Source organism: Nomascus leucogenys, chromosome 19 (genome assembly GCF_006542625.1).
Source record: "Nomascus leucogenys isolate Asia chromosome 19, Asia_NLE_v1, whole genome shotgun sequence".
Taxonomy (NCBI): domain Eukaryota; kingdom Metazoa; phylum Chordata; class Mammalia; order Primates; family Hylobatidae; genus Nomascus; species Nomascus leucogenys.
This window is the reverse complement of record NC_044399.1, coordinates 73373082-73386844: the sequence shown is the minus strand read 5'-3', so window position 1 is coordinate 73386844 and position 13763 is coordinate 73373082. Positions and strand designations below refer to the sequence as shown.

Here is a 13763-nt window from a genome sequence, read left to right as displayed (position 1 = left end):
TCCCTGTTCTCAACCATCTCAGGCCCACTAACCTCAAAAGAGTGGTGTCTGTACTGGAAAGATGGGAGTTACATGAAGTCCCAAAGAGACTCCACTCCCCGGGAAGGCTGCAGTGGTGAGGGCTGAGAAACAGTGGTACGTCCTGCTCTGTGGATACCAGCATCCAGGAATCAGGTCACCCCCACTACCCCCAGGGCTTGGACCCCAGAGGTCAGCCACTGGCTGATACTGTGGCCAGGTGCCCCCGGGGGTCTCTTGGGCCGTGATAATATGCGGCCCTGAGCTTCCTGGGCCCTCCTGTCCCCAGGTCATGCCCTGCCTGGAGGCCGTGGCCTTGATCCTGCTTATCCTGCTGGTTCCAGACCCACCCCGGGGAGCTGCGGAGACGCAGGGGGAGGGGGTCGCGGGAGCCTCCAGGAGCAGCTGGTGTGAGGACGTCAGATACCTGGGGAAAAAGTGAGTGTCCCTGATACCCCCTGCAAGGCACGGAAAAACCCCTTTGTCTGCCCCAGCATCACTGACCCCCTCTCTCCACCTCCAGGGAGCCCTCCCTGGTTGTCCCAGTGTTCACAGCCCTCCTCTTCCTCTGAGATCGCACTTACCAACTGAAGTGCCCCTCTTTCCCTTAGGGCTCAGCCTCCATCACCTTGCCATGTGGCAGAAATATGGACAGGGAGGGAGGGAGATGGCGTGAGCCCCAGCCTTTCCTCTGCTGCTGCCCTGCCCAAAACCTGGCCCTGGCACTCAGAGCCTCACTGTCCTTTGTATTGAATGGATGGAATTCTCCAGCCTTGCCCCCTTCTCCGAGTTGCTGGGAGGATGCTGGGAATTCATCACTCACCTCTCCAAGCCTCATGGCATGTGTGATCCTCTGTGCCAGCCATGCTGGGGGAGGCAGGCAGGAGTCAACTGCTGGTTCCAGGCCTCATGATTTACTGTAAGGCAGGGCATGGACAGGACTCGGTTCTGTTACTGAGCTGTGAAACTGGTCGGGAGGGCTCAGAGGAAGATGGGGCAGGCAGGGACAGCTTCCTGGAGAATGTGATGCTGGATGGGGGCCTCTCAGGATGGGAGATTTGGTCCTGCAGAGAGGAGGGAGGGAGGAGAGCCAAGGTGTGTGGGTGGGGGGTCTCAGAAATGTTGGGGAGGCTGGAGCTCAGGGTGCTGCCAGGAAGGATCTGGAGGCTGGAGCTTGGGGTAACCTGAGTGTCTTCGTCTTCGGAGCCTCAGTTTGCCTATCTGTAAAGAGGGGGTAGCAAATGCTACCTATGGAATCTTGAAGGTAATGAGACAAGATGGGAAAGTTTCTAGACTGCCCAGGAGTGGGGAGGAGTGGACAGGCCCCTTCAGCCCCAGCCCTCTCCCGACTGCAGCTGGGGCACCTCGTCTTGCAGCTGGAGTTTCGTGTGGTCGACCCTCGGAGTGACCGCCATGGCCTTTGTGACTGGAGCCCTGGGGTTCTGGGCCCCCAAGTTTCTGCTCGAGGCGCGCATGGTTCACGGGCTGCAGCCTCCCTGCTTCCAGGAGCCGTGCAGCAACCCCGACAGGTGAGGGCGTCCGGGGGCCCTGGGGCACCTGGCCTGGCTTGGGGGCTCTTGCTGAGGACATTCTGAGGTTCTGAGCTCCAAAATTCAGTTTCTTGGGGTGGGGCACGTGGTGCTGTGTGAAGACAGTGGAGCTCAGAACCCAGATGGCAGCAGGAGGCCTGGCTCTGGCCCTGGCTGAGCCTCTGCCACTCTGGGTGCCCATGGCCAGCTCTCTTGTCCTCTCTGGGCTGAATTCCCCATCTCCCCACTCTTGGGGCTGCTGTGGGCTCCAGAAGGCACTGGCGGGAAACGGGGGTGAAGCTTGTGTGGGGCTGTGGGATGAGAGGAACTTTAGGCAGCCACCCTTCAGAGGGGCCCGTAGCATCTTCTGTGAGGGCATCCCATTTTACAGATGGCAAACTGGGGCCTGGGAGGCCTCGTCACTTAGCGGTTTTGGGATTTTATGTGTGTGAAAAGGCTGCTGGGAGGGGAGGCGTGGGCACTCTGCCCTCAGGGCACGCCATCTCCCGCTTCCTGCCTGGCTGTCTGCTGCCCGGCTGGGCTCCGCTTCTGTTCCTGTCACCTTTGACCCTGTTCTCCAAGAGCTCCAGTGACCACTTGATGCTGAATCAAGGACATCCTTCAATCCTCCCTTCCTTCTCTCCTCCTCCTCCCGGAACCCTTCACCCCAGCCACCTCCCTGCTTCCAGGGCTGCTCTTCAGCCTCCTTGTGGTCCCCTCCTCCTCTCTGACCCTGTCCTGGTGGGTCCTGGGGGCTCCTGGGGATGGTGCCTTCTTCCCTGGAGCCCCATCCTCCCCCAGGGTTTTGGCGACACTCATCCTCTGCTGACTGCACCTACGCCTGCCTTCTCCTTCCCTCGTCCTGCTCCTCCTTCCTCCTCTTTTCTCTCTTCTCTCCTCTCTTCTCCTCTTCTCTCCTTCCCTTTCTTTCTTTCTCTCTCCCTCCCTCCCCCTCTCCCCTCCTTCCTCTCTCTCTCCCTCCCTCTCTTTTCTTTTCTTTCTTTTTTGAGTCAAGGTCTCATTCTGTCACCAGGCTGGAGTGCAGTGGTACAAACACAGTTCGCTGCAGCCTCGACCTCCCAGGCTTAAGCAACCCTCCCACCTCAACCTCCCAAGTAGCTGGGACCACAGGCACACGCCACCATGCCTGGCTATTTTTATTTTATTTTATTTTATTTTGAGACAGAGTTTCACTCTTGTTGCCCAGGCTGGAGTGCAATGGCACAATCTTGGCTGACTGCAATCTCCACCTCTCGGGTTCAAGTGATTCTCCTACCTCAGCCTCCCGAGTAGCTAAGATTACAGGCATGTGCCACCACACCTGGCTAATTTTTTTTTTTTGTATTTTTAGTACAGATGGGGTTTCATCATGTTGGGCAGGCTGGTCTCAAACTCCTGACCTCAAATGATTGGCCTGCCTCGGCTTCCCAAAGTGCTGGAATTACAGGCGTGAGCCACCGCGCCCGGCTGAACTTACAGATAATTAAGGGCTTTCTTGGCTGTGAGTCTGTGATGCTGGGAAGGCCCTGTGTGGATAGAGGGAACGTGAAGGGCTTGGTAGCTGGGGCATGTCCTCTGGCTGCACCTCCCACTCAGGGGCTGGCGGGGGTGCCTTTTCGGGCAGCCTGTCTAAATAATCAATCCTAAGTCTCACGAATAACTCGAGAACCTGCCAAGGTCAGCTCGGACCAGGACTCAGAGGCAGCCAGCATACACCCAGGATTTGGGTCATTTGACTGGGCTGAGCCAGACCTCGCACAGCGTGGAAGGCTGCGAAGGTTTGGAAAGCACTTCTTCTTCTTCTTTTTTTAAATTTGAGACAGAGTCTTGCTGTGTTGCCAGGCTGGAGTGCAGTGGCACAATCTCGGCTCACTGCAACCTCCGCCTCCCGGGTTCAAGCGATTCTCCTGCCTCAGCCTCCCGAGTAGCTGGGACTACAGGTGCGCACCACCATGCCCAGCTAATTTTTGTACTTTTGGTAGAGATTTAGAGAATTCTCGGTCATTTGTGCAAAGCGAGGGTGGGAGAAGAGAGGGCAAGCTACGTCGGTCAGCATGGACCAGTCCCACAGAGCCATCAGCACTGGTCAGGAGCTTGCTCCGAGGGCAACAGGGAGCTGCTGAGGGGCTGGAGAGACCCTAGTTAGACTGGTGTTTTCAAGAGTTCATGCTGGGCACAGTCTCAGCGTTCCCTTTGAGCTCCTTTATTTGTTTTGTTTGGTTTGGTTTTTGAGACAGAGTCTCGCTCTCTTATCCAGGCTGGAGTGCAGTGGTGCGATCTCAGCTCACTGCAACCTCCACCTCCCGGATTCAGGTGATTCTCCTGCCTCAACCTCCCGAGTATGCTGGGATTACAGGTGCCCACCACCATTCCCAGCTAATTTTTGTATATATATATATATTTTTTTTAGTAGAGATGGGGTTTTGCTGGGTTGGCCAGGCTGGTCTTGAATTCCTCAAGTGATCCACCCACCTTGGCCTCCCAAAGTCCTGGGATTATAACCGTAAGCCACCTCACCTGGCCCCTTTGAGCTCCTTTAAAAGGGGGCTGGAGGTTGCAGAATGGACCAGGAGGGTGAAGATGTATATTCAAATCCTGGTCTGTAATTTACCAGCTGGGTAATCTTGGCCTTGACCTTTCTCAGCCTCACCTTGCTCACCTACCCATCTGCGAATCGTAGGAGGAATCAGTGAGTTCACTTGCTCAACACACATCTCTCATGTGCCGGCCTCTATGCGTCCAGCAGACAGTCAAGAGAGGAAACCAAACCTGTTACTGTTCTCTAGGGATTCCCAGGCCAGTGAATGAATCTGATGACAGACGCAGAATGTGCTGTGGGAACTGATGGGAGTGAAGGGATCAGCAAGGGAACAAAGGAAGGGCATCCCCGAGTAGGCTGTGCTGGGTCTTGAAGGATGAGTAGGAGTTTGATAGGTCAAAGACTAGTGAAGGGTGTTCTAGGCAGAGGAATGAAAGTATGTGGAGGGCAGTCGGGAGGGGAGAGCAACTAGTTTGGGGGAAGACAATAGAGCTGGGACCTGGGGTTGATGTGAGCCAGAGTCGTATCACGAAGAACAATGTACACCATATGGAACTGTGGACAAATCTAGTGGGTGTCTGAGAGCTGGTGGAGAATTTTAGGCAGGAGGTGGGCGGGGACATGGTCAGGTCTGTGTTTTTGATTTTATTTTTAGAGACAGATTCTTGCTCTGTTGCCCAGGCTGGAGTGCAGTGGTATGATCATAGCTCACTGTGGCCTCGAACTTCTGAGCTCAAGTGATCCTCCCGCCTCAGCCTCCTGAGTAGCTGGGACTACAGGTGCATGCCACCAAGGCTGGATAATTTAAAAATTTTTTGTAGAGACAAGATCTTTCTGATCTTGAACTCCTCCCACCACAGATCTCCTGCCACTATAGAATGCACTCTTGGGGAGCCTGTGTGGAGGTTATTTTGGAGGGACAGGTCTCCACAGGAAGGATGTACAAGGGGAAGCCAAACAGAGTAGAAGTGGGTCTAAAAGTGGGTGGGAAAGGGACGGAAGTCAGGTAGGGGCTGCCTGAGAGGGGTTCAAAGACAGGGAGTGGAAGGATGGGATTCCAGGAGGGAGGGCGTGTAGAGGGCCCAGACAAGGGCCGGGTGTATCACAGGGGCTCAGTAAATACGTGTTCGCTTCCCTCCATTCCTCTTAGTACTGGGAGCTGGAAAGAGAGAAAGTTGGGGCCAGGGTGGGACCCTGGAATTCAGATTTTGAGTGGGGCAGTTTTGGGGGGTGAAAGGGTAAGGGTCAATGAAGATGAGGCAGGCTGGGACCTGGGGTGCAGGGTGATCACCCACATGGCCAGTGGGATCCCCAGGATGAGACAGGGGATGAGGCAGGAAAGGGGGTGGGGGAGGGCAGTGGGACATTGGTCCCTGGTCAGGGTCCCCAGGCCCTGGGAGCATCAGTGAGGAGGGTGGGTAAGGTCTCGGTCAGGTCAGGGGCCCACAGCCATATTCCCTGTAGACACCAGATCATGCACTTGAGCCGAGAGGCTAGACCTGGGGCTGGGAGCAGGGTGAAGGGTCCCTATGCTGAGCTCACCCAGCTGACCAACCCCTCTGTGCTCTTCCCCATCAGCCTGATTTTTGGGTCACTGACCATCATGACCGGCGTCATTGGGGTCATCTTGGGGGCAGAAGCTGCGAGGAGGTACAAGAAAGTCATTCCAAGAGCTGAGCCCCTCATCTGCGCCTCCAGCCTGCTTGCCACAGCCCCCTGCCTCTACCTGGCTCTCGTCCTGGCCCCGACCACCCTGCTGGCCTCCTATGTAAGTGAGAGCCTCTTTGGAGGTGGGGACAGGGTCAGGGGGCGAGGAACTCCTGTTTCCACAGGCTCACGCTGTGCCTGGCCTTTATGTACATTCTGTTGATCACTCCTTCTGGGTAGAGCTTGTTATCCCCATTTTAGAGATCAGGAAAGAGAAGCTTGGCTGGACGCGGTGGCTCACGTCTGTAATCCTAGCACTTTGGGAGGTCAAGGCCAGCCTGGCCAATATGGCGAAACCCCATCTCTACTAAAAATACAAAAAATTAGTTGGGCATGGTGGCAGGCACCTGTAATCTCAGCTGCTTGGGAGGCTGAGGCAGGAGAATCGCTTGAACCCAGGAGGCAGAGGTTGCGGTGAGCTGAGATTGCGCCACTACACTCCAGCCTGGGCGACAGAGCAAGAGTCCATCTTGGGGGAAAAAAAAGAGAGAGAAGCTTACCAGGAGTTCCACAGTGAGGAAGGGGCAGAACTGGGATTTGAGCCTGAGCTTTTCTGACTGTAAAAGGTGTCCTCTGAGCATTGGGTTAATGTGTTAGTTTGAGAAAATAGGACTCATTTGTTGCCAGGGTATATTGTGGGCCCAAGAAAAAATAGAGCAGTTCTCCCCAGGTTACAGAGGAGGGAAGCAAGGCCCAGATTGCTTATGGCCAATATAGATGCTGCTTTAAGGGCGATAATCATGGTAATATCAAGTGTTCCAAATCCACATCCCATCACACCCTTTCATGGGCCTCACACTCTGGCTATGCCAGCTGTGTGGGCACACACACTTCCCAGACTTTGCACGTGCCCATTTCTTCCACCAAGAGCACCAGTTCCTCTTTTGTGCATCCTGAAATCCTCCTTCTGCAAGACTCAACTCAAAGTCCGCTTCCTCCAAAAGCCTTCCCCTACCACTCTATCCTCACACCAGAATTCATGTTCCCACTTGGGCTCAGCACCTGTTTGGGTCCCATGAGGCACCGAGGTTTATGGGGCCTGCCCACAGACAGGGAGCCCAAAGGGTGGGACCAGAGCCAGAGGGTCCCTGTGTGCAGCCGTGTCCCTGGCTCCCCAGAGCCCCAGCCCTGCCTGTCCCCCAACATGGGAAAGGGCCACTGATTCTGGGAAGATGATGCCAGCCCAGCCACAAGCAGAGGGGCTAGACCTCTCCTCCTTTCCCAGCTCCATGGCCCTGGGCCCTGTGGCTGCAGACACAGATGCGCTTGCACGTGTTAACCAGGTTGGACTTTGGAAAAGTAAACCAGCCACGACTTTATTGTCCTCACACTAGTTTGGCTGCATCTCCCACCCACGGCCAGAGCCCATCGCTTCTTCAGTCACACACATGAACTAAACAGTCTGGTCCCATTGAAATCAAAACAACTTTAGCCCTGCTTCCAAATAAAGCTTTTTTTTTTTTTTTTTTTTGAGACAGAGTCTTGCTCTGTTGCCCAGGCTGGAGTGCAGTGGCACGATCTCGGCTCACTGCAACCTCTACCTCCTGGGTTCAAGTGATTCTCCTGACTCAGCCTCCCAAGTAGCTGGGATTACAGGCCCCCACCACCAAGCCTGGCTAATTTTTTTGTGTATTTTTAGTAGAGACGGGGTTTCACTATGTTGGCCAGGCTGGTCTTGAACTCCTGACCTCGTGATCCACCCACCTCAGCCTCCCAAAGTGCTGGGATTACAGTCGTGAGCCACTGCACCCTGCCTTTTTTTTTTTTTTTTTGAGACTGAGTCTCACCCTGTTGCCCAGGCTGGGGTGCAGTGGCACGATCTCAGCTCACTGTAACCTCTGCCTCCCGGGTTCAAGCGATTCTCCTGCCTTAGCCTCCCAAGTAGCTGGGACTACATGTGCAAGCCACCACGCCCAGCTAATTTTTGTATTTTTAATAGAGATGGGGTTTCACCGCATTGGCCGGGCTGGTCTCAAACTCCTGACCTCAGGCGATTCGCCTGTCTCGGCCTCCCAAAGTGCTGGGATTACAGGTGTGAGCCACCACACCCAGCCCCAAACAAAGCTTCTATCAGGACCAGAAAACTGCCTTGGGAAGAGGCGGGGCTGTAGTCTGGTTTTGTTCTCCTTGTTCCATCTTCCACCCCACACCCCTGACATCTCCCCTCCCCTTGCGATTCTGTCCTCTCCAGAGATGAGCAGGCAAGGAAGGATGACTGAGAACAGGCCAAGTATTGCCTGTGTCCAGAGTGTTTCTGCTGACTGTCAATGCCCCCCATGTGGCAGATGCCCAGAGGCAGGGTATGGGGGTTGCACTTTGTGGGCATTTTGGGGTCTCTGGCCCTGGTTTTTGCTTTGCCCAATTCCTTGATGCAAAGGTTGCCTTTCCAGCCAGGCCGTCTTGCCCGGGTAGGCAATCCTGCAGGGGGCCCCCTCTCATGAGCACCTTGTCTCCCTCCGCGGTGTCCATCTGAGCCCTGTAGGAGGTCAGGAAGGGAGGCCTCCCTCACTGCCGCCCTCTCCACTCCCACAACACTGCAGACTACTCCATCTGGCATCCCCACCCGCAGACTTCCCTGGGAGGAGTCAGGCCCCAGGGTCCGTTCTCCCCGAATGCCAGATGACATGCGTCTGAGTGTCCTGAAGACGTCTTCTGTGCACGCCCCTCAGGCTGTCCTGGTATAGGAGGCTCAGCATTTAACCGGCGTCCAGCCAGGGAGAAAAGGCCAGCTTCCTTTCTGGCAAGCACTGCCCTCTGTGGGGGGTGAGTGTCACCTGAAGCCCCTCACTCAGCTTAAGAGTAGAACTCTTTATTCTTTATCTATTAACTTTTTTAGAGGTGGGGGCTCTCACTATGTTACTCAGGCTGGTCTTGAACTCCTGGGCTCCAGAAATCCTCTTGCCTCAGCCTCCTGAACAGCTGGGACTACAGGCGTGCACCACCACACCTGGCTAATTTTTGTATTTATAGTAGAGATGGGGTTTCGCCATGTTGCCCAGTCTGGTCTCGAACTCCTGTCCTCAAGTGATCTGCCCATCTCAGCCTCCCAAAGTGCTGGGATTACAGGCACGAGCCACCGCACCTGGTCAAGAGCAGAACTCTTTCAATAAATCCTCCCCTGAGCATGACTTCTGTGCAAGCGGCGGGGGGCCAAATGGGATAACTGTTGTCTCACCGAGTCCTGAAGGTGTGCTGGCACCTCTCTTGAGGTGTGGGAGCTGCTCATCCCTTGTTCTCAGCCTTGGGTCTCTGCGGAAATTCCTGAAGACTAGAAAGTCTTGTCATTCTCTTCTGCACGTGCTCTTATTTAGTCCTCACGACTGACACTTTTGTGGGGAAGGTTTTTTCTTTTCATGTTTTATTATTTTATTTTTTGAGACGGAGTCTTTCTCTGTTGCCCAGGCTGGAGTACAGTGGCATGATCTAGACTCATTGCAACCTCTACCTCTCAGGTTCAAGCGATTCTCCTGCCTCAGCCTCCCCAGCAGCTGGGATTATAGGTGCATGCCACTAATTGTTGTGTTTTTATGTTTTTGTTTTTGCGTTTTTTTTTTTTGAGACAGAGTCTCACTCTGTCGCCCAGGCTGGAGTGCAGTGGAGCGATCTCAGCTCACTGCAACCTCTGCCTCCCAGGTTCGAGTGATTCTCCTATCTCAGCCTCCTGAGTAGCTGGGATTCCAGGCCCATGCCACCACACCCGGCTAATTTTTGTATTTTTAGTAGAGATGGTGTTTCACCATTTTGACCAGGCTGGTCTCGAACTCCTGACCTCAAGTGATCTGCCTACCTTGGCCTCCCAAGGTGCTGGGATTACAGGCGTGATCCACCACGCCCGGCCTGGAAGGTTTTTTCTTATGCCATTTGACAGGTTGGAAAACTGAAGCCCGCAGATAGAATAAGGTAAATAGTGGGACAGACAAAACTCCAACACCTGGCTGGGTGCAGTGGCTGACGTCTGGAATCCCAGTATTTTGGGAGGCCAAAGTGAGAGGATCACTTGAGCTCAGGAGTTAGAGACCAGCCTGGACAATGTAGCAAGACCCTGTCTCTACAGAAAATTAAAAAATTAGTTGGGCGTGGCGGCACATGCCTGTAGTCCCAGCTACTGGGGAGGCTGAGGCTGGAGGATTGTTTGAGCCCGAGTGATAGAGGCTGCAGTGAGCTCTGATCATGCCACTGCACTCCAGCCTGGGTGACAGAGTAGGACCCTGTCTCAAAACAAACAAACAATCAAACAACCTCCAACTTGGCTGTGACACCTCCAAAGTCTGTGTCCTTCATAGTGCACTGACCCAGAAACAGAGCTGGGCACACCCCAGGCACTAGTAAATCCCTTAATGCTTATTGACCGAGGGAGGGGACCATCACTTCTAGCTGGTGGGAGCTGATGGGGGCTGGTGGGGACTGACCTCGCAGGGAGGCTGAGGCCCAGGCAGATGGAGGCCCCATCAAAGCTGTCCCTGTACCAGCCAGCTGGGGCTGGGGGCCCCCTGCCAGCCCTGCTTCTGCCACTGTCTTGGTTGGTTCTGGGAGGTGCTCCTTGCCTGTGTTTTGGGGACACAGCTGCCCCCCCTCCACCCCCTGCACCCTGCAGACTGGCGCATCTCCAGAGCTGGTTGGCTCATCTAGAAATGACATTGCATCTTGGCCGCCAAAGCCAGCTGGAGAAACTCTTCTTTAGGCCTGCCCTGGGGGTTAGGGCTGAGGGGTAGAAAGGCAGGCAGGGCCAGAGTGCATCCATCCTCTGGCGCTGGGAAGCTGCTGGGTCTGGCATGGTACCCACCCGATGCTGAGCCTCTGCGGCCAGAACTCTAACCCTCCAGAGGTGCTGCCATCCCACCCCCACCCCATGGCTCTCTCTGTGCCTCCGTAGAATGCTCGGATGTTCTGACCTGAGAGTCAGGCTCCAGTCCTTCCTCCCCAACAACTGTCAGTCACAAAGCCCTTGACCTCTCCCAGGCCTACCCTTTCCTCTCCGTCCTCTCTGCCCTTCCCTGGCTCATGCCTTGCTGTCTTTCTCCAGAACTGTTCTAGAAGCCACTTTCCTGGTCTCCTTGTCTTCCTGCTCACCCACTACAATCTGTTCTTCTGTTCTTCACACACTGCTAGAGTGAGCTAGCTAGATTGCTTGCTTTTTCTCTCTTTCTTTTCTTTTCTTTCCCTCTCTCCCTTCCTTCCTCTCCCTCTCTCTCTCCCTCCCCCTTTCTTTCTTTCTTTCTTTCTTTCTTTCTTTCTTTCTTTCTTTCTTTCTTTCTTTCTTTCTTTCTCTTTTCCTTCCATTCCTTCCTTCTTTTCCTTCCTTCCTTCCTTTTTTTCCTTCCTTCCTTCCTTCCCTCCTTCCTTCCTTCGCTCCTTCCTTCCTTCCTTCTTCCCTCCTTCCTTCCTTCCTTCCCTCCTTCCTTCCTTCCTCCTTGCTTCCTTCCTTCCTTCCTTCCCTCCTTCCTTCCTTCCTCCTTCCTTCCTTCCTTCCTTCCTTCCTTCCTTCCTTCCTTCCCTCCTTCCTTCCCTCCCTCCCTCCCTCCTTCCTTCTTTCCTTCCTTCCTTCCTTCCTTCCCTCCCTCCCTCCCTCCTTCCTTCCTTCCTTCCTTCCCTCCTTCCTTCCTTCCTTCCCTCCCTCCAGACAGGGTCTCCCTGTGTTGCCCAGGCTGGTCTTGAACTCTTGGCTTCAAGTGACCCTGCCCACGCTGCCTCCTGAGTAGCTGGAATTACAGGCATGTGTCACTGTGCCTGGCTTACAGAGTGAGCTTTCTGACACCACCACCCTTTCCTGCTCAAAAGCCTTGCATGGCTCCCTGGTGCCTCTGGAACTAGGCCCAGCCCCTTATCCCGGCATTTAAAGCCCCTCATGAACTTCTCTGATAACCTTAGGAGCCTTATTCCTCCACTGCAGTCCCGCCATGCAGGCCCCCTCTTGATTCCCTAGTCATGCCTCCACTCTCCCTCTCTTTCCCCATCCTCACTCCCTTCTCCATGTGTCCAAAGCATTCTAGGCCTTCAAGGGCCAGCTTATCACCATCTCTCCATGGATTCCTCCCTGGTTGCTGGGCCTGACCCTCTCTCCCTCCTGTCTTTAGTGAGCCCAGCGTTGTCTTCCTGGGGTCTCAGTTACGTACGTTCTGACTCCTCTCCCAGCCCTGTCTGTGAGTTTTAGCAGGGTCCAGGTCTGGTTCTAATCTTTCTCTGCACTCCAGCTTGAAGCACAGTGTCAGGCACATGGATGGGTGGGTGAGGTAAGTCACTGCTGGCTGTGTGAAGAGTCGAGTGACAAACTGTATTCATTTGTTTATTCAACCAATATTTATTGATTGTCAGTTAAGTGGCATACTAGTTTAAATGCTATAGATATAGGCAGCTGGGTGTGGTGGTTCACACCTGTAATCCCAGCACTTTGGGAGGCCAAGGCAGGCGGATCACCTGAGGTCAGGAGTTCAAGACCAGCCTGGGCAACACGGCAAAACCATGTCTCTACTAAAAATACAAAAAATTAGCTGGGCATGGTGGTGTGTGCCTGTGGTCTCAGCTACTCGGGAGGCTGAGGCAGGAGAATCGCTTGAACCCAGGAGGTGGAGGTTGCAGTGAGCCGAGATTGCGCCACTGCACTCCAGCCTGGGCGACAGAGCGAGACACCATCTCTAAATAAATAAATAAATGAATAAACAAATGCCATTGATGTAGCAGTGAATAAAACAGATAAAAATGTCTCTGTCCTGAGGTAACTTACATTCTAGTTGGGGGAGATAGATAACAAGCAAGATTTATAAGTATTGTGAATTTTATTGTAAAATTCAGAGTATTTCAGATAATAATAAAGGCTTAGGAGATAAGTATTGTCAGGAAGGAAATAGGGAGAGTGTGAGTATTGGGAGGACAGGGTAGCAATTTTTTGTAGGGTGGCCAGAGAGGCCTCACTGAGAAGGTAATTGTTGAATAAAGACCTGTAGAGGGTGAAGTAGTGAATTATGTGGATATTCGAGGGAACAGTGTTCCAGGTAGAGGGAACAGCAACTGTGAAGGCCCTGAATCAGGAGTGTGCCCAATGGGTTTGAATAACAACAAGGTGGCTACTGTGATTAGTGCAGAGACAGAAGTGGGAGAGGGAGGTGAGGACAGAGAGATGATGGGTGCCAGATCATGTAGGATGTTGTGGGCATTGGGTGAGATGGAGTTTTGTTCTAAGAAGTGGGACATCTGGCTTTTGACTTCTGCATCTATTGAAATGATCATGTGGTTATGTCCTTTATTCAATTTCTACAGTTTATTACATTGACTGATACATATATGTTTAACCAACCTTGCATTCTTGGGATATGTTTGCCATGGTCATGGTGGGTAATCACTTTTATGTATTGCTGGATTTTTTTTTTTTTTTGAGACGGAGTCTCGCTCTGTGGCCCAGGCAGGCTGGAGTGCAGTGGTGTGATCTCGGCTCACTGCAAGCTCCACCTCCGGGGTTCACACCATTCTCCTGCCTCAGCCTCCCGAGTAGCTGGGACTACAGGCACCTGCCACCACGCCCGGCTAATTTTTTTTTTTTTTTTTTTTTTTTTAAGTAGAGACGGCATTTCACTGTGTTAGCCAGGATGATCTCAATCTCCTGATCTTGTGATCTGCCTGCCTCAACCTCCTAAAGTGCTGGGATTACAGGTGTGAGCCACCACGCCCGGCTGAATTGCTGGATTTGAGTTCGTAGTATTTTGTTGAGGATTTTTGCATGTACATTCATAGGAGATACTGGTCTGCAGTTTTCTTGTGGTGTCTTCATCTGGTTTTGGTATCAGGGTAGTGGCCTTGTAATGAGTTGGCAAGTGTTCCTTCCTCTTCTGTTTTTTGGAAGACTTCATGAAGAATTTGTTAATTCATCTTTAAACATTTGGAAGAAGTCACCAGCAAAGCCATCTGGTTCTGGGCTTCTGTTTGTGGAAAGTTTTTTGATTGCTAACTCAATATTTACTTGTTATAGGTCAATTCAA

The 13763-nt window shown here is 53.3% G+C and overlaps 1 protein-coding gene across 2 annotated transcripts in view; it reads left to right on the top strand.

Moving 5' to 3' along the window:
* Positions 1-13763, top strand: part of SPNS3 (sphingolipid transporter 3 (putative)) — a 54931-nt gene that overhangs the window by 14293 nt on the left and 26875 nt on the right. For both annotated transcript variants that reach the window (XM_030799810.1, XM_030799809.1), the window contains exons 6-8: positions 308-456; positions 1395-1547; positions 5665-5854. In XM_030799810.1, the coding sequence (XP_030655670.1) occupies positions 308-456; positions 1395-1547; positions 5665-5854 (492 nt within the window). The remainder of the gene's footprint in view (positions 1-307; positions 457-1394; positions 1548-5664; positions 5855-13763) is intronic.